The sequence below is a fragment of the Perca fluviatilis genome, chromosome 7, assembly GCF_010015445.1.
Source record: "Perca fluviatilis chromosome 7, GENO_Pfluv_1.0, whole genome shotgun sequence".
Taxonomy (NCBI): Eukaryota; Metazoa; Chordata; class Actinopteri; order Perciformes; family Percidae; genus Perca; species Perca fluviatilis.
The window spans coordinates 23,117,812-23,142,743 of NC_053118.1; the positions used below are offsets into that span (position 1 = coordinate 23,117,812).

At 43.1% G+C, this 24,932-nt stretch overlaps 2 protein-coding genes across 4 annotated transcripts; both read left to right on the forward strand.

Annotated features, from left to right (window-relative positions):
* Positions 1 to 117: 117 nt before the first annotated feature.
* LOC120563112 lies at positions 118 to 5,502 on the forward strand. 3 transcript variants are annotated; one of them, XM_039807223.1, is made up of 3 exons: positions 118 to 267; positions 1,290 to 3,740; positions 4,422 to 5,502. In XM_039807223.1, exons 2-3 carry the CDS (start codon positions 1,314 to 1,316, stop codon positions 4,761 to 4,763), a joined length of 2,769 nt encoding a protein of 922 aa, XP_039663157.1. In that variant the 5' UTR covers positions 118 to 267; positions 1,290 to 1,313; the 3' UTR covers positions 4,764 to 5,502. The 3 variants fall into 3 exon arrangements, with proteins under 3 accessions (XP_039663157.1, XP_039663156.1, XP_039663158.1); XM_039807222.1 differs by lacking the exon at positions 118 to 267 and adding an exon at positions 287 to 941; XM_039807224.1 differs by lacking the exon at positions 118 to 267 and adding an exon at positions 287 to 520.
* A 5,780-nt stretch (positions 5,503 to 11,282) lies between these two features.
* si:dkeyp-69b9.3 (myocardin) lies at positions 11,283 to 23,941 on the forward strand. The gene is made up of 16 exons (XM_039806067.1): positions 11,283 to 11,581; positions 12,550 to 12,699; positions 14,846 to 14,899; positions 15,921 to 15,967; positions 16,477 to 16,543; positions 17,309 to 17,434; positions 17,564 to 17,760; positions 17,896 to 18,027; positions 18,733 to 18,898; positions 19,007 to 19,199; positions 19,323 to 19,467; positions 19,581 to 20,177; positions 20,286 to 20,384; positions 20,531 to 20,668; positions 20,751 to 20,805; positions 20,896 to 23,941. The coding sequence occupies exons 2-16, from the start codon at positions 12,645 to 12,647 to the stop codon at positions 21,315 to 21,317; spliced, it is 2,493 nt and encodes an 830-aa protein (XP_039662001.1). The 5' UTR covers positions 11,283 to 11,581; positions 12,550 to 12,644; the 3' UTR covers positions 21,318 to 23,941.
* Positions 23,942 to 24,932: the final 991 nt, after the last annotated feature.

Here is a 24,932-nt window from a genome sequence, read left to right on the forward strand (position 1 = left end):
TGTGGGTCTCCAATTCCATTTTTCTCCATCCTCTTTATGTCTATATTGTTGTGCATCCCGCCTCTCTGTCTCTCAGGCGTACAGGGAGCCTTTCTATGCAGGCTGCAGGTTCAACTGTACTCATAGGCTGAACATGGCTACTGGTCGGACCCGGTAGGCTGCGACACCATAGCAACTCCCCTTGACCCCTCCCTCCCTCGGCATTCGCAGCATCACCCTTTACACTGCACAGTCATATTTGGTCCTCCGGAAATATCCACAGCACGGGTAAGCCAGTCCCTATGCAGCGAGTGTATGGGTGGAGTATAGTTTTAAATACAGTTTTAAATGTATCGAAAGAGCGTCCTACGCCGGCTCTGACAGAAGGGCTGGAATAAATGACAGCGCGCTGGGAAAGTTTGTCCTAAAGCTGCCGGGTTGCGCTCTCGGTGTCTCGGACCCTCGGCTCTAAAATGGCTGGCTGTAGGTTCGAGGAAGCTCCGGTGCAAAGGGAAGGATCCGCTCCACACCGCGACTCTCTGTAAATATACACGTTTCTCTAACTCCGACCGACGCGTTAGTGATGTCGTAGTCCCAGGTCCGAGAGCTGATGTCGAGGCGCACACGCACCATAAAAATATTGGCATTTCGGACCTAGGACTGTGCGTAATGGCGTCCTCCACGGACAGTTCTTCTCTGTTTACCCCCCAGACATATTTTTAGAACAGGCGTGTATTTGCAAACCAAACCGGAATATAAATTTTATTACAAAGCGAAATCAATCGTTTTATTATTGATGTTACATGTGGATGAGAGAGAGAGAGAGAGAGAGAGAGAGAGAGAGAGAGAGAGAGAGAGAGAGAGAGAGAGAAAATGTTATTTCGCTCACGTCAGTCGGACCCTTCTGTGCTCCGGTGCGTTTCTCTGAATGATCGGCGACTCCAACACCGGTCGACCCCTCGGTAAGAAATTCGCTGAGCTATAATTTCGGATCATTCAAGGTAACCAATACAATTACCTGGACGGTGTGGTGTTGAGGAGGTGGGGGGGGTCAGGTCGCTCAACATTCCGGACTGAGGAGTTGGGGTGCTCAGTCTCATCCATAGGCTGTTAGTAATCTCACAAAATCACTGATTATTGGCTTTTGCACTAAACTTGACCCCAATAATCACCACTGAGACACTGAGTTTTTCCAGCCATCCCACAATATTTATTTCATTTCCTTCCCTTACTACCATAAAATGTCTTTATTTTTATTCTAATTTTGCTTCTCAGAGTATCTGATTTATGTTTGTATTCCTATTTTGTAGATATATAAATGGGTATGCCCCAAAATGGATTCTCAGTTGGCTTCAGTCCTGACCGGTGGCAGCCTGGATGTCCAAAATGGCAGCCAGTGTGCAGAGGGATCAGGGCCAGTGACAGATGTTTTTTTGGAACTAAAGGAAAAGACCTCACCTATAACTGTACCAGGTAACCTCCAGCCATGCCCTGTCAAAGCAGCAGTGACCATCAGGCAGGCTGCTCCATCAATCAATGGGAATAAGCCAAAGGGGGGCGGGACTAAGCCAGCCTCTCAGGAAACAAGTAAGATTGGTGGGTTCAGACAGCCAATCACAGTAAAGACTGGAGTGCCCGAGTTGCACAGCCAACCAATCCGACTCAAAATTGTTGTTCCCCCACGGTGCAAGAGGCCAATCACAAACTCTGCCATCAGCCTGACCAAAGACTTTGCTCACTCACATTTTAGAAGACCTGTTTTGGTCTCAGCTGGAGCAGAAAAACACAGAAGTAAAATCCTACTATCTGCTGTTAAGAAAAAAGGAGAAATCACGGATGTTACTTACCATAAGACTGAGGAAGCTAAGCCAGAATCATTCCATGAAACAGAGGCAGAGAAGGAGGAAACAATGTGCAAAGACAGACTTGTTACAGTTGCTAAAATCATTCACACTGATGAGTCAGAAACTCCTTTGATCTCAAGCACTAATGCAGCTAAAATATTGAGTCTGAAAGGGATTAAAGAGGAAACTACAGAGAGAGAAATTGAGGAAAATATTCCTTTAATTTTGCAAGAAATGGACATGAAATGTTGTAAGATGTTTGATGACGTGGGAATGGAAGAACAGACAGAAGCACTAGACCTGAGTCTGCCCAAGAAAAGAGAGAGTCGAGAGAGGTGTGAACGCTTCCCGGATGACTCTGGCTGCGAAAGCTCACTGATTATGGAGGTGGATGAATATGAGGGAGAAGGGGACAGAGATGTAGTAGAAGAGGACGATGATGGTGAAGGAGAGGGTTCTGTGCCGCATATGGACGCCACAGATACACTTGAAGACTCTCTCCTGTCTCCCTCTTTCTTTTCTACCTCTGTCTTTACCTCCCTCTCCTCGATAGACTGTGACACTGAAAACCTTCTTCTCATAGACGACCGGGGAATCCCGTATACGCTTAGTCCAGATGGACTCAAAGTGCCGCAGGTCGATGCTTCCACGTCAGAGGATCAGGTTGAAGAAATGAGGTTGCCACAATTAGCCACGTTAGCAGATCCTAGCCTCAGACAAAGTTTAGATAATGCACTATATCCACCTTCTGATCATATTTACAACTCGCCAGCCCCTGCTGCTGATTCTCCATCACTAGGTGTCGATCAGACAAAGACTCCAGAAGTCTTCACAGGTTTGATTAAAAACTCCGCTCCCTCTAAGGCTGCAGAGCCAAGCGTCAAATCTGTTCAGGAGGCCAATGCTGTTATATCAGTCCCCAACCAGCCCATTCAGATCCTCACAAACACTTCTTCTAACACTCCTATTCTCCTCCTGTCATCCTCCTCTTCCTCTCCTCAGCTCTCCTCAGCTCAGGTGGGTCTCTCGCTTCCCCTTTCAGTTACTCAGACCTCCGCTGGTGCTTCCGCCCCCGTGTTCCTTCTCCTTTCATCTGTACCCTCTTCCTCTGGTGACCCTACCTCCACCCCTATCACTGTCCTCGACCCCTCCACTGGTCAGTTGTCCCAGATCACCGCAGCCTCTGCACCCGTCTCCCTCCCTTTGCCCTCCAGTCAGGTCAGCATGCTGGGATCACCTCTACCCACACTGTCCCACCCAGTCATCAGACTGAGCCCCAACAACCCCCCCGTCATCCTGTCAGGAGTGACCAATGTAAACTCCGGCTCTCTTCTCACCTCTCTTAATGTCCGTTCGTCCTCTCCTGCTCTTCAAAACGACCGCCACAGCACAAACGCTCACTCTCAAATCAGCTCTGCCGATTCAAACGTTGGAAGCGAAGCCATATCTGCTGAAGAAGTCTCAAGTGAAAACAACAAGCCATCAACGTTTACAGCATCCTCTCCTCACCCACATTCTGCTAGTTTGACCTATGACCCCTTAGCCCAGCCCAGCTCAGAGGCCCAATCACCAGCCTCGGAACCCAGATTTGACCCGTCTAACCAACATTCGGAGCATTTACCTCTGGACGACCATCTTTACTTCTCCAACGCTGCTGCTCCCCCCTCCCCTCCAGTCGGACCCATTCTCCCCTCTGATAAGCTCGACCCGCTGGGCCCCCTCGACCCGCTGGATCCTCTCTCTCCAGAGTGGACACCCGACAGCACGGCCCCCCGCAGGGTTCTGTACTGCGATCTGTGCCCGCGGGTCTTCTTTTACCTCTCTGACCTTGAGCGCCACGCCATCACGCATTCGCAGAAGAAGCCTCACGTTTGCCAGCAGTGCAGCAAAGCCTTCAAACGCTCCAGCCATCTGCAGGTCAGTTGCAAGCTAATTACAGCGATCATTTAATGAGCAATAAAAGTAATAACACCAGCCACTTGAACAGATGTCGCAAATGATTAGTGCAGTGACTGTTAAAAATGCAATAACTGATGTTTAGGCCACTTGGGTGCAGCAGAAACAAGCTGTGAGCACACTTCTGACATTTTATCTATTTATATATTTTAGGTTGATATGTTAGCAAACAGTTGCTTATTTACTCATCCAGCAGACATGGAGTCTTGGTTTTCACCAACTCCTGTGACAATTATCTGGCTCCTTAGCTGCTAAATGCTCCACTATGTTCACTAGCTAGTCACTAACTTTGTCTGTCTGTCATTTGGTGCTGAGCAGGAAGTGCACAGTGGGTTTTTAGAGCTTTTTAGCCTAAAACAGCTGCCTGCTGTGGCCTAGCACGCTCCTATGAGAGCAGTCAGACTGAACCAAAACAGTAAAGTTGCTGGTAAATCCCAACAATGAGCTTAAAGATTTACTAAGCTCTGGCTAAAGTGTCTGACGATAAGTCTTTATGGGTTCATCACTACGGGTGACCCCTTTCACATGTAGTCTATATGATCCATTGTTAATATAAAAATATTGATTTTAGGTGCATTAATAAAAGTGTTGAGAGATATTTCATAGATTCGTGATCAAATGTTTACTATTTTTCGTCAACAGAGACACAAGCACATCCACACAGGCCAGAGGAACTTTGTTTGCCACATCTGCTCCAAACGCTTCAGGGAGGCCGGTGAGCTCCAGCGCCACCAAAGGGTCCACACCGGAGAGAAACCATACCAGTGCCAACTTTGCCACACACGCTTTGCAGAGCGCAACACACTACGCCGACACACCAAACGCAAACACCCTTACCACCAAGTAGCCATGGAAATGCTGAACGAGAGAAGAGACAGAGGAGGAGGCGGCGGATCCGGAGTGCAGGAGAAAGAAGAGAGTGCTGAGTGGTACAGCTCTACTGTGTCTAATTTGGACAACTCCGAGTCTGAGATGGAAACTTAAAAGAGTTTTCTGCAAAGTGAAGGGAAGGAGGCGGAAGGTGATCAAATGTAACTCTGGTTAGATGCTAAACTTTCATCATTAATTGACATTTAAAATAGGAGGCACTTGCAATATTTATTTCAATGTTTTTAAGCTTATTTATTTATATGAATGTATGTGAATTATTCCCATTCCATTCAGTGGTAAAAATCAGAAGTCATACACGATTTTGACATTAGCTTTCCTGTATGAGAAAAGTTCCATATGTGTATATGTATATGAAAGGGAAAGTTCATGCTTGAAATCATGATTTTTATGTGAGTTATTGAATATTAATTAGACTGCTAACATGCCCCCATGAAGTTGCATTCCCATACAATCCAATATGTAAAACCCTCAAGTGCTCAGAAAATGATAACTTATTTACTCTCAACAATCCTCTGCTCTAACTATGTATATAAAGAGTACTATTTGAAAGAGCTGCACTATCTCATGTGAAAGATGTAATCTATCTTTCCTACCGTCAGAGACACTGTGAGTCATTTGCACTTGTTTTATTTCAATATTAACTTTTTGTTTGAAGGAAAATGCTTACTTTATCTTTTGTCGCAGCTGTCATATTTTACGTATTTAATTCATATCATGTGAGTTTGACCAAATGTTTTTGAGTTATTCTAACATAAACACTATATTCAGATTGGCTTTTTGTTTAATGTGAATTATGTTAACTTATTTGAATTAAATCTTTGTCCCATCTTTTCTTCCACGTTGGTGTCTATTCCATACGCATGTTAAAAGAATTGCAGTATATTTGATGTGGCTTTTTTCATTAATCACATATAACTTTTCTTGATCATGAACACCAGGGCCAGGGTTTATATCTCTGCTTTCATCTCTGATTCTGCTCTATGCTAATCACCAAAGATGAGACCAAACTTTACATGGATCTTTGTGAAGAAAAAAAAAAATAATTAAGATACTTGATAATATATCTGCTGGACTGCCTCCAGGGCGTAATTGAGTTTGTAAGACAGTCCTCTTTTTTTTCGCACACTCTCAATTTTCTGCTCCATTTAAGCCACAGAGCCCAACAGAGCTCGGCTCAAGATAAGTTATTCAATACTGTATCGCTCAACTGACCTGACTGGGTCCTTGTGGCCGACCCGTTCCTTATTTCTACGCTGGCCATTGTGCGAGTATAGGTTTTCTGGCATGCTGAAAGGCCTAGGCTAAGCTCTACTGTATTTTAGTTTGGCAAACTCACTTTTATAGAGGGTCAGTGGAAGGAGAGAGATGTGGAGGGTGTGAAGAGCAAAGGTTAACCAAGCAGAGAATGAAAAATGTGCTGCTGTTCTTGGAGATAGGGGAGAATATTTGCTCTATTAAAATAGTAAGTGCATATGTTTAATGCATCACTATGTTACCTTGAACTGAATGTATAACTTACAACTTATAGAGGGAGTCTAGTACATAAAAAGACTTTTGGTCCACAAAGAACTCATAGACTAAAGACAGTTTGATTTAAGGCAGATGGTTGAAACCTAATTTTAGCTTCAGCTGAACATTACAAGTCATTTTTGCCCAAAAAAGGACTGTGTTGTGTCCCCCATCTCTTTCAATGGACACATGTTAAGAAGGGATATCGTCAGGGGTAATGAATATAGCAACAAATAACTTTTTCAATCTACATAATGGGCTTGTGAGTAATATTTTTAGAAAGACTTGAAAAATGTGAACCTATATCCTTGACTCTCTCTAGCTGTATTAAGTCATTGCGGGCAAAGATGCAAATAAATGAGCAGGTGTGCTTTATGGTGACATTGGATTTACATCAGTTTGATGAAATACTGGAGTCCAAGTTAATTTTGGTTTATTCTTGCTGACTTTCTATGTATATAGTTTCTCTTTGTTGAGCACCTTTTAAACTGTCTTCACGAAAAATAATGGAATCCCTTTTCTTTTTTTTTTATTTTTAGCAAAGCTGCCAAAAAACAAAAATACAAGAAAAATGACACAGGTAACTATAATAATTAGATTTTAATTTTTGATAATCACCTCAACAGTTCAAGGTTATACAAAATATTGTTTCACTATTTATACACACAAATACAGCAGAAAAAATGAGTTAATCCCAACTATATGTCATTGTAAATCACTGAAATACTGTATGAATAATTCAGTTTAATTTTTTTTCTCGATAAAACATTTATGTTCTACAGACATAAATGACAACGTGAAAGCCCCACATAAGCACTTTCGATTGGTTTTCTCAACTTGTCTCTACATGATATGTACGTAAAGTTTAAACTATAATTAAAGCATACTTGATGGCCTGTCATCAGACTCCCTTCCCTTTCAGCAGCCATGGCCACAAAACTCGTGCAGCCAACCTCCACTGGGAGCACCCATGTTCCCCAGCCCTTTTGTCCTGCTTCAGTTGCCAGGTTAGAGTACCTCAGCTTCTTGCATTTGTACGCTTCACCAACTGCATCCTCCCATGGCACCGTCAGTTCTATGATGAACAGGGCCTTTTGCGAGGCAGACCACAGGATCTGATCTGGCTGAGACTGGTGAGCTTCGGCCTAGATCGACCTTCATCTTCCAGTCCTGGGCTGTGTCCAGTTGGCTTGGTTCTTTTCCTGCATCTGTGGCACCTTTATTGCTGGTACAAAGGCCATGGTGTTTGAGAAGCCAGGGGTTGAGGGAGAGAGGGCGTTGTTGTTAGTTAGTTGTTAGTTCTTTCAGCACAAGTGGCGGTTGCTGACCATCGGACCTGGTTGTGTCTCCAGGTGTAGATAAAATTAGATTAGATTAGATAGACTTTAATGATCCCATATTGGGATACAGCAGCAAATATAAGACACACAGCACACATACAGAATATACAAGAATAATAAATAAGATAGAATACAAGAACAACTATTCAGAAAATATAGATATATAGAATATAGAATGTATATAAAACGTATATAGGCCTACAACTGGCAAATAAAAATGTACAACCTACTCAAATAGTATTTATAAAGATGTAAGTAAACCTATTTGTGCAAGTTGCACTATAGTGCAGTATTGTGATGTATATGAGTCTTATCTAACACTCAGTGTTGAAGTGTTAAAAGTTTTATTGCATGTGGTAGGAATGATTTCCTGTAGTGGTCCGTGCGACACCAAAGTGTCCTTGGGTAAGGCTGGTCTTGGAGCTGGTGAGTATGTTCTGTAGGGTTGCTGGTATATGGCAGAGGGGACATGATTGGTCTTCCCCACGCCACTACTCCAATAGATGGCTGTGATGATGAAGCTAAGTCTGCCTCCTTACATTCCCCAAAGATTCTTCCAGGCAAGCTTCCGGTGTTCAAGGATTTCCCATCTTGTCCACACTGACCCTGCTTCACATGTGAAACTGACTTTGCACATCGTTCTGCCTCCTCTTGCTGTCGTATCTCTTTTACCACAAGCTCTTTCTTCTGGGCAGGTGTTGCTCTGTGCCATGTGAGTCTACTTGGGCATTGCCCACACAATCTCTCCCTGCCTGAGAACGGATTTTGCCTGCTGCACCGCATCAGATGGGTTCCACTTTCTGCCTGCTGCCACTCTGGGAGCTGCCGCCCGTACTGTGGCATCCTGAGTTTCTGTCAGGGTCATGTCCAGCTTTACCTTGAAGCGTTTGTATTCTTTAGTAAGGCTAGTGATAGGCAGAAGGTGCCAAAAACAAACATTACCATATGTTTTTTATGCCAATAAATGACCGTATCATTATATTCTTTATGCTGATACACTACACCCATTCCTCATTCTGATACCCTGCAATGCAATGTAAACATCGACTTGACTCTATTCATTTCTGACTTATACTTACAGTATGCCCCTCCTCATCTATTCCATAAAAGATGGGGCCCTAACTAACAATCGCTCCTATAGCCTTCTTGTTGTAGACGCTCATTGAAGTGCTACATACATATTGTTAAGGTCACTGTGAGGGTTAAGCCATTAAATCAATGTCGTTCTGTAAGTAACACAAAACAGATTCTGGTCCCCTAATTGACACCACTGGGCTGTTGCATTGCTGAGCATACAAGGTCCTCAGAGCATGATGATTATGCATATTCAACCGGCTGTGTGTGTGTGTGTGTGTGTGTGTGTGTGTGTGTGTGTGTGTGTGTGAGATCAGCAGTCCAGCTGGCATTGTATTTGTACAGTACTATAGTATAGTGTGTGTGTGTGTGTGTGTGTGTGTGTGTAGGGTTGGTAGCTATCCAGATTGCATACAACTTCAAAGTGCAGTGACAGACAGATGGATGATGGATAGAGTGTGGACAGAAATCTCTGTGGTCTGTGTGTGGTTGAAATTGGCCTATGTCAGTGTGTGGCTATGTTTGTGCAGCATGAAGTGGAACGGGCAGCAGGGGTTCTGAGTGGCACGAGGCACATGGCCAAGTGATTGAAGTGATAAAGGTAGAGGAGGAGAGGAGAGAGGGATGAGAATAGACCCAGTTATGAACAACCAGGAAGAGGCAGCAGATGTAATGAAGTGTTAGACTGGCATGTTTCAGCTTTTTGTTGTATATCCGCTCTGTTGCGTCACAGACGTCCCATTATTGCCACTGGGAGCAAAAATGATGGAAAGCTAAACTAACCATGAATGGATTTCTTTTTTTTTGTCATTGCATAGTTCAGCCATGTGAGGGCACACTCACACTTATGATGTGCTGCATGTACTGGCTCATTTCCTATGCTGTCTCTCAGCTCTCTCAAATGGTGGAGGGATACTTATACCAGGGTGAAAGCAGAAGACAGTGAGCCTGGGGAGTGCTGGATCTACATTCAAACTCTGCAGTTTCAGCAGCGAAGGAGGCAGGTTTGACATAAATATGAAATCCCCCACGATTATACTTTTATTCCAAGCTATATAATGCTTCATAGCCTGTGTGTTGCATGTGAAGGCGGTGTCCTGTACAAATAGATTCCAGAATTAAACAGAGAAATATGATATTTCACAAGTGAAAGCGTGCAAGCCTCCTCACTCACCAGACACAGTGCAGGATTAACAGTATGGAGTCAGTGTATGTGAGGGAGAGAGAGAGAGAGAGAGAGAGAGAGAGAGAGAGAGAGAGAGAGAGAGAGAAGGAGGGTAACAGGTGTTAATTAAAGAGGGAGTCCAGGCTGTAAAGGAGAGGGTGTAGCTGTGGAGGGGAACCAGAGGAATAAGCAATTACATCACCTTTCCCTCAATAATGTGCCATGCTGTCATTGCAGTCAGTGTTTATATAGGTGTGTGTGTGTGTGTGTGTGTGTGTGTGTGAAATGTATTTACAGGGCATAAGAGGAAAAGCTGTCAAAGGTGAGATTCTATAATGACGGAAAAAAGCAGGCATACTGTTCAAATGGCACCTGAAAGAGCCGTCCTTTTATAACCATTTATCAAATTAAGGTTCCCATTCATTTTGTGTTCCATTAGTTGTTCCATTTTGTTCCATGGCAACTGTAATTGACCCATGCGGTGCTATCTCTGCTTCGTGTTCTCCGATTAGTGAGACTCGACGTCACACATTCTTTTCACATCAGATAAAATGGCAGCAACCTCTTTTTTCCCCCTTCTGTATCAGCCCCACTCACTTCCTGTCCCTGTAGTAGAGACTTCCCCCAGTGTTGCGCCCTCCCTTCCTTTCCAACTTTTGCTGTCTCCTCTGCCTCACCCTTACCCTCTCTACCTCCCCTCTCTGTCTCCCCCTCTTTACGACCTGCTGAACCAGCACACGCCGGCCTGTCTGTCAAATCGACAGAACAGGTGCTCCAGCTACAACCTCACTTCCCCCACTTTTCCCCTTCTGCATCCCTAAGGCACAAAAACACACACACACACACACACACACACACACACACACACACACACACACACACACACACACACACACACACACACACACACACACACACACACACACACACACACAGAGCATGCACACAGGAAAAAACACTCCTACATGTTCACCCAAGTTGCATAGTTGCAAACTATATGCTGACGGACACTGATCTGTGACTCTCAGTGGTGTCACACACTCACACAAATAATACACGCACACGCAAACTGTACTAAATCACTGTAGGAGGGTGACCCAAAGGTGTCTTGACAGAAGCATATGAGCGTGCAGTCCTGCTGCAGTACATGATTTGATGTGAGCCCAAAACACTCCCGGGGCTTTTCTCGCTGCCTTGTAATAAACCGTCTCTTTATCCTGCCTTCACTTTTCTATCCATTACATTATGTTGCATTTCAGTTTCTAACATTAAGGAACTGCACTGACATCATCAGTGAGTCTACTGGTTGTCAAAGTCATGTAGAAACAAACAAACAAATACAAAAGTGCTTATTGTCTTTGAATCTGCTCCTCAATCACTCAGTCAGCAGACGTAAGGGGGGAGTGAATGGCTGCTATGGTGAAAGGGTGGGGGGTGGGGTGGAGACGAGGCCATGGGAGGGGAGGGGTAAAGTTTGACAGTCGCTCACAGTTGGCACCAAGGATCCAGGATGCTTTGGGGCGGATGGGGAGAGGGGGCAGAGAGAGCGAGTCAGAGGTAGAGAGGGTGAGCTTCCATCGCAAGGGGACGAAGGAACCACTGATCCTTTTTCTCTTCGCAATTCACCTTTAGGGGAAAGAAAGAAGTGTGGAAAAGGGGAGAAAGAAAAAAAAAGGATATGAAAAGAACATGAAAGAAAGAAATCGTCATTAAACGCACTACGAAGTTCTCTCTTTCCCTCTCTTCCTCCATCTCGCACCTCTCTCAATTTAATCTTAAATCCACTCCAATTTCCCTCGAGGGACTCAATTCTCTCTTTTCCTGTAAGTATTCTCTTTCATTCTCTTGCTTTTATTCTCTCTGTTTTTCCTTCTTGTGCCTCAGTGCCCTACTGTGAAATAATGCCTGTGCCAGAAAAGAAAATCTCAATCAATTGCTTGTTATTTCATTGCATTAATGAGTGAGTTGTTTTTTTGAGCTCTTCATATTGTAAAGTGAGGTGTGTGTGTTTTATGGGATTGGGAATAGGAAGAGCACTATGGTGATTTAGTATGCACAACCTCAGCTATTCCACAGCATGTACATGTGTGTGTGTGTGTGTGTGTGTGTGTGTGTGTGTGTGTGTGTGTGTGTGTGTGTGTGTGTTTGTCCATTTCCCTCAAACAGGCTTCCTTTGGGTGTTCTCTGGCTGGCCAGTTCAAATCAATATTGTTAATAGGTTGTGTGTGTGTGTGTGTGTGTGTGTGTGTGTGTGTGTGTGTGTGTGTGCACTAATGTAGCTCATGTAGATTCCCAGCCCTCTTTACTTGAGAGGCAGCTCCACTTCTTTTAGTGCATGACACATTTGCAGTGTGTGCGCAATGCTGTAGGTGTTGCGAGTTCATGTTTGTCCGTCACAATCAGTGTCCTCCAGCCCAGTATCTGCTGGTGCTTCTGTCTCCGTCACTCTCCCCTTCTTCCTCCTCTTCTTTTCCTGGCTCCTCGCTCTGTCTCTCTAAAAGCCTCCTTGTCTTTTTAATTCTGTGTCGTTAGTTCTGTCTCTGTGGGTGGGCCTCTGTGACTCTGTGTGTGATTATGACAGGCTGTCTATAGGGAGGCCTGCTGTTGCCAGAGCAGCTCACTGCAGTGTTCAGTCTGCCCGTAGGTCTGAGAGGCTTTGCGTCTCTATTTCCCCCTCCATATATCTCCGTGGTGCTTTGTGTGCCTCTATCAATATCGGTTTGTGTCTATCAGTGGATTAACAAGCATCTGTCTCTCTCACTCCCCTGCTTCCTCTTCTCCTCTGCAACAGTAAGAGACAGAAGGAGAGGGGTCCATTCCTCCTGGTAGAGTGACACCAGGTATTTCCTCTCTCTCCCGCTACTCTGACCCACCCTCCCCTCCACCATGACACTACTGGCCTCCGAGAGGTCGCTTCTCATCCGGAACAAGTTCCGCTCAGGTGAGAATCCTGCAGTCTCAACTCACGCCATTTAAAGGAGAGAAAGATTTATTTTCACCACAACAATGGCTTTACATCTTAGGCATAATTGGCAACATTAGCATCAATGTGTAGAGGTGAGGTGTTCGGGAGGGTTATTGACTGGCCAGTCACGTTGTCTCCAGTATCATGTAATCAATACAGTGAAGGTATTGATTGATGGCCAATGGATTTAATGATTGATACACACAGACAGATGTCTTAAAGAGACGTGAAGACAGCTGAGCCCAAGGCCAAAGATCTATGCATGTTATTGTGGGACACTTTACCAACCACGTGCGTTGGTTTGTTGATGGAAAAACAGACTTTACCAGCAAAGTCCTTTTTTATTTAAAGCCCCTTTTATATATCTATAACATTAAATATTCATGTCTAAATAACCAACAATCAAAGTTAAGGTTTGGAAAAGAGATGCTGATGATGATATCCTATCCTATCCCAGTCTGTAGAGATTCTGAAGAAGAATAGTAAAAGAATAGCTGAAATTGATTCTAAATGATATTACTGAGTTTTACTAATCCAATGTATTACTCTACTGATTACAACTTTCAGGAGACAACCAGCATTCTGTGACAAACAGCATTGAACAACCTTCCAATAACTGCATAATTCAAGATTCCCTAAATTGTAGCGGCTGCTGTTGTGTTCCCAGGCAGCTGTCGTTAACGGCTGGTAAAATAGAAAGGCGGAGAAATGACACAGACAGTCCCCTAGGTGTATAAACACCTGCTGGAAAACGTGATTCCTTAGGGCAGCTGCTCTGTTTGACATCATGTATGTACATAGCAGAGTCTCTGCGAGTCTTTAAAGTCTGCCAGAGCATCAAACTGATGTTGAGCCTTTGTGTGGCTATTGTCAGTCATTGTATGATATGATACAGTTTGTTTGAGTTCGTATTCATTGTTTAATTGTTAACAACTGTATCTGTTGTTGACCTTTGACATGAATTGGGTCCAATGCAAAATGTTCATGTCACATAAGTAGGCGTATGCTAATATGTTAATGGTCAATGTAGAAAATGTTGCAATCCTTATAATAAATGATGGCTCCCAAACTTTAAAAAACAAAATATCTACTTGCAACCTCTCATCACATCTTTGAGTTGTGAGAAGTTCACAAGATTGTTTAATTAGAATTATTTCAAGAAGCCTGAATAGGTCAAATATATATATTTTACAAGAAATTTGCAAAACATGAAACATTTCAAAAAAAAGTTACAACTGCATATTTCTTAGTAATTCTTAGAAAACATTCTTTCTTATTTTGTCTTGTCCTGTTAATCCTGCACTAAGGACTGACTTCCAGCTTGGGAACCACTATGTTATGTAATGTATGTTAAGTGATGTGATTTAAAATAGAGTTCAAAACTTGTATTGGACCTCCAGTTAAAATACAAAACAACAATGGTAGACACACATGCACACTGAAATCCAATCCAAAAGAAACTGCAGTGTGATAGCCACTGCTTCTTTAAACTGTTAACATGACAGAGCACAACGCGTTAATCTGCTTTAAATCCAGAGTTTTACAACGTTAAACTTTTTGTTTTTGAGTCGCCGGAGAGGCAGGACGAGTACAGTAGTTAGCAGCACAAACGAGGATGACGTGAGGAGGAGGGGATGTATGAGAGGCTTGTGGAGAGAGCGGGACAGCTGAAGGGGGGATGGGACCAACAGAAATAGACATACTGAGAGATAAATAGTCACTGCCCTCAACCCCCACCGCACAGTCCTCCCCTCCCCTCGTCAGGTCGTCAGGTCTCAAAACTCACCGAAATGTGTCATGCCCTACCCTGTTTCACATGTTTGTGTGTGTGCTGAATGCTAATGTGCGTATGTATGGCGTGTAGATAGATGTGTACAGGCATGCAAGGAGATATATAATCTACAAGTGTTGCAAAGTCATGGGGTAATATAAGTTGCAAGGCCATATCATTTAACAGTGATCTTGCATTGCTCAACTCTTACCTTTCCATGTCTGTGTCATTTATTTTCCCCTCATCATTTTGTCCTTTAAGTCAAACTAACTTACTGTTCCATCAGTGTAACTTGTAATATTTCATCCTTTTTTGCACGCAGCATGCTCAATCTCTGTTCTTGTCTTTCAGTCCTGCAGTTGAGGATTCAGAACCGAAGGCAGAGTGAAATCAATGCAGACTGTGGTTAGTCTATGAGTGTCATTTACACTGTGATTTATCTCTGTATGACTATGACCGCAGGTTGGATTTCATATTAATGATGTTCAGATCACCTCTTTGCACCGACTCATGATTACCTATTGATTAATAAATGTCTTTGTAAGTTTTACTATATTGAGCAGATTTTACTTTACTTTGATTTCACTTTTTGAGTCTAAATGTTGTGTTTAATTATTATGCTGTAAAATCTCTGATTGTGCAAGAGCCTAGAGTTTCATGTTGTCATATTATACTGCATTAACCACCAATGTTAAAAACAGGGATACAATTTGAATTTGAATTAGGATAACATTTCATTCAAGAACATGATGCAACGTGTTAATTATGAATCAGTAGGATTAATTAGGATGATAACCAAAAATATCATTTCATAAGCACACAAATACCAGACATGTAAAAGACAGCTTTAATCTTTTCTTTCTCATAGTGAGTTTCATAAGCACACACAAATACCAGACATGTAAAAGACAGCTTTAATCTTTTCTTTCTCATAGTGAGTTTTGAAATATAACATGCAAGGATTTTGCCAATTTGCCAAGTGTATATGCATAGAGGTAACATACAGTATATGCAAAAATTACAAAAAGCTATAAATATCAGGCATTATCTGAAGATAAAGGTGCAAATAAATTGTGCTATAAACCTAAAATACACATAGATTCATCCAGATATGTGCAGCAAATGTGATACTGACTAGTATAGAGTGTGTAGACACTCTCAGGGACTTTGTAGACAGGCGAAGGTGCACCTTCCTTCAGTTTCCTCCTTGTTGTCTGAGGCTGAAGCAGGTTGCACAAGAAGTGCTGCACATTCTGATGCCTGCCAACACAAACAATGCTCCATGCTGTAACTTGGAGGGATGAGTTTAGGGCTGAAAGTGCTCTGTTGATACACTGATTCACCTGAGTTGCTCCTCTACTAAGTGTCCTCTAAATTTCCTGCATTGTCATATATTCATATAACCACATGCTATCTGTTTCCATAGGGTTGAAATCTACTTGTCCCCCTAAAAAAGACCAGAGCGAAGCTCTGGTGAGTAGCATCCAGTTTCTCAATAATATCCAACAGCATGACATTTCCACACTAATTTTGATGATGAGAGAGCCATTCACCCCCCCCTTCCCCCCCACACACACACACGTATGTTTTTTGTATTGATATTAATTTGTTAAGTTGATTTTATTTGACAGAACAGGATAAGACTACAATTTGTAAGTTCATAATAAATGAATTAACATTACTTTTGAGAAATGATTTATCAGAGTTTCCCCCACCACTGAATGGGCCGCTAAATGGTCTTGTGTGGAGATTCACATCACCTAAAAAGAACTCATTTGAACTGGTTTCAGTGGTGAAACTTTGTAGCACAGGATCCAAGAGTTCCTTAAAAGACCATCCAAATGTTCTGGGAGAAACACTGGTGTAAATTAATATTTTGTTATTACATTGGCATTGAAGTTGTATTTAACTTTCCCCTGAATGAACTGCATTGTAATCTGTGGGCCCTGGCTGTTGGTTTGACCTGCTGTTTCCTGATGCAGCGTCTAACTGACGACGGTGCTGCTCAGAAGTTGCCACCTAGTGGTCTGAATACTGAAACTGCACAAGGTGATGCCCTGCCTACAGTAATGTTGCTGTTTCCTTCCTGCTTTACCCTGTGTGCTCCCAGCAAAGTGCATAGTGACATATTTCCCTGCCCCTCTCTCTCTCTCTCTCTCCCTCTGTCTGTATTTTATCAAATCTGTTCTGCTCTCCGCTTCCTGTTGTACAGTGCGAGGAAATGAAGTGTGTAAATCTGGCAATGGGCTTGGTGTTTCATCAGCTGTCAGTTAAATAGATATGTGACCTTGTTGCACACTGTAACTCTGCATTTTAAGCAGCCTGCAAACATATCAGTGATTGACAGCGCATGATAAACCCACCCATCCAGGGATCAGAGCCTTCGTTTACTGACATCTTTCTCTCTTTATCTCTTTCTCTCTCCTCCTCCTCTCCACACCCTCTAACCTTCCTGTTAATTTGAAAAAGACTATTATTACTAATATCAGGCTTTTCAAACTATCTGATTTCCCTTTATGCCCTTTCAAAACTGTTATGTGAATGTATTTTTGTGTGTGTGTGTTCATATCCAAGGGAATACATCTCCCTATGGACAGAAGTGTTTACTATTTTTTTTATGCTTCTGCTGGTTTAAATTGGGACTGACTGCCTGTGGCAACACTGTTGTGCATGCTCACATCACATATGTTCTGAAATCCTGTTGCTTCTCTCTCTCTCTCTCTGCTGATCTCCCATCTGTCTTCCCATCTCATCACTTATCTGCACCATTCCTCCGTCCTTCTCTCCCCCCACACACACACACACACACCGCAGAGAGGACTGTGTGCGGGGCCCAGAGGCAGAAGAAGGCTCGCCAGACGCAGGACCTCACTGAGAGGATCCAACGTCCGCCTGGGCCTGTGGAGCAACAGCACGAACACACACTGCCCCTGGAGAACCGTGAGTCAACACGCATCCGCATGCACCGGCACACACAGACAGAGTCACACACAGTTATTTTTTTTATTTCCCACCCAATCTCCTTTGCTCCTCTTTGGACCTTACTCCTTTCACTTTTCATTTCCTCAGGCTCTGCCTCTTTCCCTCTGTCCGCTGATGTCTTCGAAGATGACATTTCCTCCTGCTCTTCCTCCTCACCCACTGAGCAACATGGTGTTCACCAATCACCAGCCTTTTCTTCATTGCCAGGGCTCTCAGGTGACCAATTACTGAGTGACTTCTCAGCTGTGGGCCCGCCCCTTAACCACAGCACTGGTCATGCTCAGGTGAGGAAACAACACTGATGTGTGTTGGCAGCAACAAGGAAGTAATTCCCACAAATATTCTCTGATAAACACAGATTCATGAGTTTATAAATAGCCTCATATGTCAACACTGATGATCTGATATTCTGCCTTCAGTCTGGTTTGGCGTTGCTCCCGGCAACCGAGGGCATCAGACAACCTACACCGAGTGAATCAAACTCCATAGCAACAACTGGGAGACCAAATGGGATGTATTTGACCTCTCAGACCACACCCCTGCTGCCAAAGGTAGTGTGGGGTTAGTGCATGCTAATACTGTCACTTTGGATTTCATTTTGTGGCTCATTTAAATTTCATAAGGGTCTTTTTTGTCTTGAATATTTTTATGCCTCCTTAAAACAAAATTATATATATATAGTCAAGAATTAAAGGAAATAAATGTGGTCATATGACAAATTAATCCATAAAAACAACATTTAGATTGTGTTTGTGTGTGTGTGTGTGTGTGTGTGTGTGTGTGTCTGTGTGAGTGTGTGTGTGTGTGAATGTGAGTGTGTGTATGTGTGGTGACTGGTATTCACAGCATGTATACAGCATAACAGATAAAAGAGCATTGTAGAGGTCTTTAACCTAACAGGATGGTCATTCGTCTGTTTTGTCAAACACAATGCTCTGCTGTAAGCTGCTCTGCATTCATTACTGTCAATTTGCACTTCTGGGGGAGCTCAGTATTTGCCCTGTAGGTTAACACATTTACACACAAGCAGCATGGCTGTATGTCAGAACCAGCACATACTGTCATCTGGAGATTTGTGAGGCATTTATACATTTCATGTCAGAGTTTAACCTTGACATGGGGTAAATACCGTTAAAACAATGTGAACAACTTGACATTTTCTTTGTGATATTTTATACGCTACTCTTGAAATTACTCACTTTAACCACACCACAGTATGGTTACAGTTGAAATGTGGGTAATGTGTGTCTTTACAGACAGCTCGGCCTCCCAGCCCCACCTGCTCCTCCTCACTGCCCCCCTCCCTCAACTTCAGCCATCTCCCCCGCCCACGGAAACCGCGGGACACCAAACCCAAAATGAGGAAACTTAAATATCACCAGTACATTCCTCCAGACCAGAGAGGAGGGTCTGGGACTGGAGGTACCAATATAATCATTTACAATCCTACACTTCCTTTCATTTGTCCAATCAAGGCTTGCTCTTGTGGCGAGTTATTTGAATTTAGCCTAAACAATTGGTTATTTCCAGGAGGAGCCAAACAGAAGAGCCCTACTCCTTCCCAGTCTTTAGACCCAGCCTACTCCCATCTCCTGAAGCAGCAGCAGGTCTTCCTCCAGTTGCAAATCCTACACAACCAGCAGCAGCAGCAGCAGCAGCAGCAGCAACAACAACAAACACAGCAACAGCTACAGCCACACCAACAGCTCCCTGATGGATCCAGGTATGCAAACAAATTGCTATTGATTCATGCAGTTTCAGGTAATCAACTAGGCAGATCTCTTTATCAATGATATATTGGTCCTCAGATAGTTTGGGTGAGTTAATGCTGCTGTCATTCCTCCAGTGGAGATCACAGTGATCTTGTGAAGTCCTCTGGAGCCATGCCTCTGAATCCCCAACCTGTTCCCGCTACAACAAACCACACCCCTACAGACACAAACTCTGTGTCCAAGTCTGAGCTTCTCCCCGCAAATCTCGTTGATCTAACAGTAAGAAAAGCATGAAAGCACTGAAAGAATGATAACCTTTATTTACAATTCATGGTGAAGACAAACTCGTAAGTGTCCTTTTCCCCTCCACCTTCACCTCTTTTGTTCTTCAGGTGTCAGAGTTGCGGCAGCAGCTGCGTAAGCGCGGCCTCCCCGTCTCCGGCACCAAGCCTGCTCTGTTGCAGCGTCTCCGCCTGTTTCAGCTTCCCCACTCTTGCCTCACCCCTGCTCCCCTCTGCCAGCTGAGTACCAGCTTGGAGCCCCTCACCACCTGCCCCTCACTGCCACCCAGCCAGAGCCCCGGCTCAAGCTCCAGCTCTGGACAAGACTCCCCCAGCAGCAGCCCGAACCAACAGATGTACGTCCAGGACAGGGGAGTTCCTAATGGCACTCTCAGCGACACTCAAAATGGAGTTCAAAACGGAAATCTGAACAACGTGCCGAATGGTTTCTCGAGTGCTGCGTCAGTCAGTTTGGCAAGTGAACATTGTCTTTCCAACGCTGTCTTCTTGACTCCTGCCAGCACCGCCTCAGGAACTCCAAGTCCTAGTCTACCCATGTCGTCCTCATCGCCCCTGCAGTGTGGGACTCCCTGGAGAACTGAGAACGAGCAGCAGCAGCAACAGCAGCAGGAGCTGAGTGTGGAGATGGAGATGAGGGAGAGGTTACGGAGCAGGCCCAGGGACCGCTCCACTAACACCGGCGACGAGGTGAGCAAAGACATGCTTGGATCTTTGGTCTATGATAAATTGGAGAAAAACAGGATGACTGCTTTGCAGAACTACAATCAATTTTTTTTTTTATTATTATTCCTTCAGTCTTGTGGAGGATCCCTTCATCCTTTCCTGCAACAGGATCCTGGATGCTCCATAGGGAAGCCAGAAACAGACGGCCAGACAGAGGTGTTGTTTACACAGGTAAAACACACAAATCACTGCACTCTTATCTTGGACAATCGCTTCTCAAGGGCACGCTACACAGTCTTCAATCTAGAAAACTGGTCAAATGTGAGCATACTCTCTTCTCCCACCTGTCAACTAATTTACCGCTGCTTTCTAATCAGGTGTTTTGCTGCCAACCGTGTGATGTCATTGGCCAGGATTTTGAGCTGCCAGTGCAGATTACAGCAAGTCCAGTTCGGACCTTGCCCGGTGTTCGCAGCTTGGAGGAAGAGCTGCAGGAGGCTATTCAGAAAGCACAGGTTAGAATCTGTAGATGAACAGGAAGAGATCACCAACAGTTTCTTTTGCACAGTGGGATTTAAATGTTGCTTTTGGCCACAGATGGACCCTCGGCAGTCCATAGATGACATTCTGGATGAGCCCATAACTTGTGTTGGTAAGAATCCCATAATTAATAAAGAATACATTTTAAATGGCACACACACACACACACACCATCTAATCATTTTTACTACCTCTCTTTCAGGCTCTGTCAATGTCTGTGATCATAAATCCCCTGCCCACTCAGTCTCTGGCTCTTCGCCTCTTCCTCCTCAAGCCGATCAGTCCCAGGCCTCCCAGCAGCACAAGGATGACAGCTTCCTGCCCTCACCTCTTTGCTCCTCTCTCCTGCTGGAGCTCCCTCCATCTCCTGCTGTAATAAACCCCAGCCAGGTTATCTCAGCACCTCCCCCACCCCTTATCTGTACCTCCCCTCTGCCGTCCACTGGGAGGTCACGGAAACGACGGGCTCCGACATCATTTGACGCTGCTGATTGGCTTGAAACACTGACGTCCGGCCTCCGCCCTCTTACTCCGCCGACAGCTCCTTTTGTTGAGTCAGACTTCAGTCTGGATTCAGATCTGAATGTCAGTCGAGTGCTGGATCTAATGGTAGAACAGTGGTGAGGATTTGTGTGGGCATATCTGTTTGTATGTACAGTAGGTGAGCGTTTTTGATGATCATGAATGGGGCAAACATGCATCCCACTGAGGGCACAAGATTGTGAAAAGCCTCCATCAGTTCCATCCATCATTGAAAGGCTGTCAGAGTCACTGGCTCCACGCAATGTCGAGAGCTGGATTCATTTCAGCGAACAGATTAAACATGGCTTTGATGGGGCAACAAGAGCACAAACACATGCACGCACATAGACACTGCAGAGCACTGTTTAAAAGCACTTGGGCTCAGCCAGAAATGGCAAACAAGCAACACATCTGTGGATTGACACACTCCACAGCACAATGTTTGCAGTGCAAAACAGAAAACCTGGTAGCATATTAATTTAAACATGCTTCCTGGCTGCACTGGGAGAATGTTGTTTCTGACTTATCTCCAAAACCCGTTGTCGGATTGGGTTGAGTGTGGCCCCTGGTGTTGACTCAGTCATTGAGTCCTAGCCATTCATAAAGCCTATTTAGAGTGTGTAAAAGCCAGACAGAACACACAGCTTGTGTGTGGCTCCAGACCTTAACCTCGGTGCCAGACACACAGTCGGCATGCAGAGGGAGAAAGCTGGCAGAAGCTGCAAACAAGCAGTGTGTGTGCGTGCTCGCATGTATGTGCAAATGTGTGCGAAAGCTTGTGTGTTAAGTATGTGTGTGTTCAATATGTCTGACTGTGCGTGACCGAGCACACAAGGCTGCTTCTGTTTTGTACGTGTCAACACCAAACTGCTTCCATGTATCATTAGCACCTAATACTAAATGCACTTGTAGTTATTTGTTTGCTTACAGTTTGGTGTGCCTGTTTGTTTGTGTGTGTGTGGTATGATTGAACTGTGAGAGGATACGTGTGAAAGACAGAAAAAAAAGCTGTGCATTTCTGTGTCCACATTTCAGACCAGATATTTCATTGTAGGCGTATTGCCAGCAGGCAGTAACTCCAGTGTAGTTATCCAGTGTAATCATCAGTACAGCCACATTACCTTGTTCAAGTCACCGTTCTCCAGGAGAGCAATCAGGCAACCACCCCAAAAATAGTCCCAATTCAAATGCTCCAATCAGACAAGTGAGAGTTCCCTCATCGCTTTGCAAAAACAGGTGGTCATTTTGTTCCCTGATTAACCCCCAACAGTGTCTGGCCCGCTGCACTCTGCTTACCCTGCTACTAGCAAAGCCAGATTTAGTACAATTTATAACCCAACACCAAGGCCACACCTGTGCACTTAGTATAAATTAATTCCACACATGTATTATTTGACATCATTAAATCTTTGTACATTTCAATATATACGAAACGACCATTTGTATTAAGAGAAAATGCACTGTAGAATTAGCACAAAAAATAGTTTGGAGAATATGAATGATGAGCAGGGGTGAGCTTGTCAGTTGAAGCTGATACAGTAAATACCGCAAATTTTCTTAATGGTGACAGAGATCTTTCTTTTATAATCTACATGATTTAATGGTCATGCAGAAATGGGCACATTATTTGTTTTGCATAATACACTTTTAGTAAGTTAGGTCCATTCTCAACCCCACTTAACATAATGACAATAATGAAAAAAATCTGACAGAGGTTAGCTGCCATTAACCTCTGTCGTAGCAGATAAATGTAATTTAGATACAAGATCTCAACTACATGAACTTATATTCTGCCCTTAATTGGCTGCATGGCCATCAATCATTTTGGAGAGCTCTGATTGGCTCATTTATACAGTATCTGGAACATTTGTATTATTTATTATAATTTATTAACTGGACATCCTTCTGTAAGACCACTTTATTTTGAAGAAAAATGAAACAGGTTTGCCCCCTCCTCAGTCTCCAAAGTGTTAGAATAAAGGTTATGTGCTGAGTGCCATATGATTTGTGTAAGGGGCACATAAACTGACTGATCTGAGGTCATCATGTCATGTTTTTTGTACACAAACGTTTCAGTGTTGCTGCCGGCCAGTTCCTTGTTCTGATGATAAACCGGTGTCTACTAAGCAAGACAGCCTCGGTACATTATTGGAAGAAGTAATCTGTGCATAGGCAAACCTTCAACAACACACAGCTTTATGTTGAAGCAATTCTTGTACAGCTTTCACTACAGAGACTATGAAAAATGCAGTTGAATGTGTATGGATTGCTAAGATAATCATAGCGATCAATAAACATTGCCTGCTGCATGAATAAAAAAATAGAAAACTGATTGGCAGGAGAGTAAGATGCTACCTCCTGTGACTTCCAATGCTTTGGGGCCGACACCAGTGTTTTCCTTGTTTCTTATTTAATTTCCGAACACTGGTGCAGAGGTTCTTGGAACACCCCTAAGACAGTTTCACAGGTTTGGCTAAAACCCCAGGTTTAATAATACTGTTTGAAACTGGGTTTGAAACTGTCCTAATCAACTGGAAACATTCGGGTGTTTCAGGTAACTGAGACTCTGTTGGCCACTGCTGCTATAAATGCCTTATTGTGAAAATGTGAGAAAATAAAATGTGTTTGCTTTTATTTATTATGTAACTTATTCATGCCAAAGATATCAACCACTGTCCAAAATGTATTTAAAAGCATTAAGAAAATTAAAGTCTTAATAGATTTTCTATTTGGTTCCTCTTTGTTTTGTTTTAATTGCTTTTTTGAGTTGAAATGATTAAAAAGTAGATTGCTTCATGATGAAAAAAAACACTGGTAACTGATATATTTCATAAGAAACTGTCCCAAATGATGACTTATCAAATATTGATGATCATAAAGTAAAATTTTATATTCATTTGGACCAATATGCTGCTTAAATATCCATAAAGAAGCACTAACATCCACATGGCATGATGGTTAATCTTCATAATGACACAATATTGTAATATAGAGGAACAATGATGTAGCTGTAAATAAAAAACTGGAACTCCAGTCAGTGATCATCATAAGGCAAAGGACCACCAAATTAAACAAAAAAGATATTTTATTGTTCCTTGAACTACCTCATATTAAAACTTACATCACATTAATATTTTATATCATATTACTAATATAGGATATTACCAGTGTAGGGCAAGTTACTTCCAAAATGTAATACATTATAGATTTCTAGTTACTGTCAATTGAGAGTAATTAGTTATATTACAATATTTCTCTCTCTAAATTGTAATGCTTTACACTACTTTTGCATTACTTTTGACTTATTTTCACCAAAATAACAGCAGAAGTATGACTTGACAACTAGCCTGTGAATTTCACCACGGGATCAATAACGTCTCATCTTTATCCACTTTAATACATCATAGTTTATTCATAATATTTTGTATAATTAATGTAAAAATATGCAAGTAACTAGCAATAACATAAATAGTGAAGTAAAACATACAATAGGCCTACTTGACTTTGAATTTTGGTGGAGTGGAGAATAAAGTAGGAGAAAATGAAAATACTCAATTAAAAGTACCTTACAATTGTATTGAAGTAGCCTATGGTATAGTTACGGTACTTTCCACCGCTGATAAAATGTAATGATATTATGTTTAGCAAGACTAAAACTGACGTACCCTTATCTGTTGGGACACCGATGTTGTCCATACTGTCTCTGGTTCTGGCTCT